General features: G+C 46.3%; 1 protein-coding gene across 1 annotated transcript; it reads left to right on the forward strand.

The window, feature by feature from the left end:
• Nucleotides 1-38: 38 nt before the first annotated feature.
• LOC130588198 (F-box DNA helicase 1-like) lies at nt 39-2,777 on the forward strand (the record flags this gene model as incomplete). The annotated part of the gene is made up of 2 exons (XM_057389151.1): nt 39-267; nt 2,248-2,777. Coding segments are annotated over exons 1-2 (687 nt in total), but the record flags the coding sequence as incomplete, so codon positions are not given.
• Nucleotides 2,778-2,799: the final 22 nt, after the last annotated feature.

The raw sequence follows: 2,799 nt of genomic DNA on the forward strand, positions 1-2,799 counted from the left end.
AGTGAGGGGATCTCGGGAACGGGGCCTTCTCTGGAATGGAATAAAAAATCCCTCACTCTTGGATTTGGGATTTTCCCATTTCTTCCAGGTTTTTCCGTGCGATCAGAGGGATGGAGAGGCTCAGGAGGAGGCGTCTCACAGCCCCTGAGTGTGAAGCTCTGGCTCAGAGTGCCGAGGGTTCGGCGCCGCTGACGCAGCCCCTGAGCCGGGCACGAGAAACTGGGAACAGGAATCTTCACCCCATTCCCCGGAGGAGACACCCCAAAGGTGCTGCTCGGGAATTCCGGGGTCCTTTCTGCTCTGGGAGAGTTGGGAATGTTCACCAGGAGAAGGGAAAATAACAGGGGGAGATTCCAGAACATTCCAGGAGAGCTGGAGAGGGGCTGGGACACAGGGCTGCAGGGACAGGACACAGGGAATGGATCAGAGTGGCTTCTGCTCTTCCATGGAATTCATTCCCACTTTTCCATGGAATTCATTCCCTCTTTTCCCCTTCATACAGAACCAGGATTCCCTGCTTCCCATGGAATTTATCCCCACTCTTCCCTGGAATTAATTCCCAATTTTCCATGGAATTCATTCCCACTCTTCCATGGAATTAATTCCCAATTTTCCATGGAATTCAGTCCCACTTTCCCCCTTCCTGCAGAGCCAGGCATTCCCTGATTTCCATGGAATTCATTCCAAATTTTCCATGGAATTCATTCCCAATTTTCCCCTTCATGCAAGACCAGGCATTCCCTGATTCCCATGGAATTTATTCCCACTCTTCCATGGAATTAATCCAATTTTCCATGGAATTTATTCCCAATCTTCCATGGAATTCATTCCCAATTTTCCATGGAATTCATTCCCAATTTTCCATGGAATTCATTCCCAATTTTCCCCTTCATGCAGAACCAGATATTCCCTGATTCCCATGGAATTCCTTCCTACCTTTCCATGGAATTAATTCCCAATTTTCCATGGAATTCATTCCCTCTTTTCCCCTTGCTGCAGGACCAGGTATTCCCTAATTCCCATGGAATTAATTCCCGATTTTCCATGGAATTAATTCCCGATTTTCCATGGAATTCATTCCCCACTTTACCCCTTCATGCAGGACCAGGTATTCCCTGATTTCCATGGAATTCATTCCCAATTTTCCCCTTTGTGCAGAACCAGGCATTCCCTGATTCCCATGGAATTCATTCCCAATTTTCCCTTTTGTTCAGGACCAGGCATTCCCTAATTCCCATGGAATTCATTCCCACTGTTCCATAGAATTCATTCCAAATTTTCCATGGAATTCATTCCCACTCTTCCATGGAATTAATTAATTAATTAATTTTCCATGGAATTCATTCCCACTCTTCCATGGAATTAATTAATTAATTAATTTTCCATGGAATTCATGCCCTCTTTTCCCCTTCATGCAGGACCAGGTATTCCCTGATTCCCATGGAATTCATTCCCACTCTTCCCTGGAATTAATTCCCAATTTTCCATGGAATTCATTCCCACTCTTCCATGGAATTCATTCCAAATTTTCCATGGAATTCATTCCCAATTTTCCCCTTCATGCAAGACCAGGCATTCCCTGATTCCCATGGAATTCATTCCCCCTTTTCCCCTTCATACAGAACCAGGCATTCCCTGATTCCCATGGAATTCCTTCGCACTCTTCCATGGAATTCCTTCGCACTCTTCCATGGAATTCATTCCCAATTTTCCATGGAATTCATTCCCACTTTTCCCCTTCATGCAGGACCAGGCATTCCCTGATTCCCATGGAATTAATTCCCACTCTTCCATAGAATTCATTCCCAATTTTCCATGGAATTCATTCCCAATTTTCCATGGAATTCATTCCCACTTTTCCCCTTCATGCAGGACCAGGCATTCCCTGATTCCCATGGAATTCGTTCCCGATTTTCCATGGAATTCATTCCGAATTTTCCATGGAATTTATTCCAAATTTTCCATGGAATTCATTCCCACTCTTTCATGGAATTCATTCCCACTCTTCCATGGAATTCATTCCCAATTTTCCATGGAATTCATTCCCTCTTTTCCCCTTCATGCAGGACCAGGTATTCCCTGATTCCCATGGAATTTATTCCCACTCTTTCATGGAATTCATTCCCTCTTTTCCCCTTCATGCAGAACCAGGCATTCCCTGATTCCCATGGAATTCATTCCCACTTTTCCATGGAATTCATTCCCAGTTTTCCATGGAATTCATTCCCTCTTTTCCCCTTGCTGCAGGACCAGGCCAGCAGAGGAAAATCCTGGAATTCTTCGGGACCCCAAAGACCCCACAAACGGGATCCGCTGGGACCACAAACTGCGGGATCAAGGATGAGCCTCTCGATCCCTTTTTCCCCGAATCCGACAATTCCTTTGGGATCATGGAAAATCCCAGCAGCAATCCCACAATTTTCCCGGATAACCAGAACCTCGTGCCACCTCCTAAAGCACATTCCAGGAAAAGACCTCATCCCTCAGCATCCTCAGGAATTCCCAACGCGGAGCAGCATCCATGGGGTGATCCCGACGGGGAAATTCCCGAACGGAGCCGGATCAAACAGGAATGGGAAGAGCTGGAAGTGGAGCCAATTCCCGATTCCCATTTCGGGCTGCTGGGAACTCGGGACTGGGAAATTCCTCAGGGAAAAATGGATGAGCTTCCCGTTGAAATCCTCAGGAATATTTTCTCTTTTTTGCCGCTGTCGGATTTGTACCTCAACGTCAGTTTGGTGTGTCACTACTGGCGGGAAATCATCCGGGATCCGCTGGTGAGGAATTCTGTGGGAATAT

The sequence above is a fragment of the Malurus melanocephalus genome, unplaced genomic scaffold (assembly GCF_030028575.1).
Source record: "Malurus melanocephalus ecotype Western Australia unplaced genomic scaffold, MMel_1.1 scaffold_3732, whole genome shotgun sequence".
Lineage (NCBI taxonomy): Eukaryota > Metazoa > Chordata > Aves > Passeriformes > Maluridae > Malurus > Malurus melanocephalus.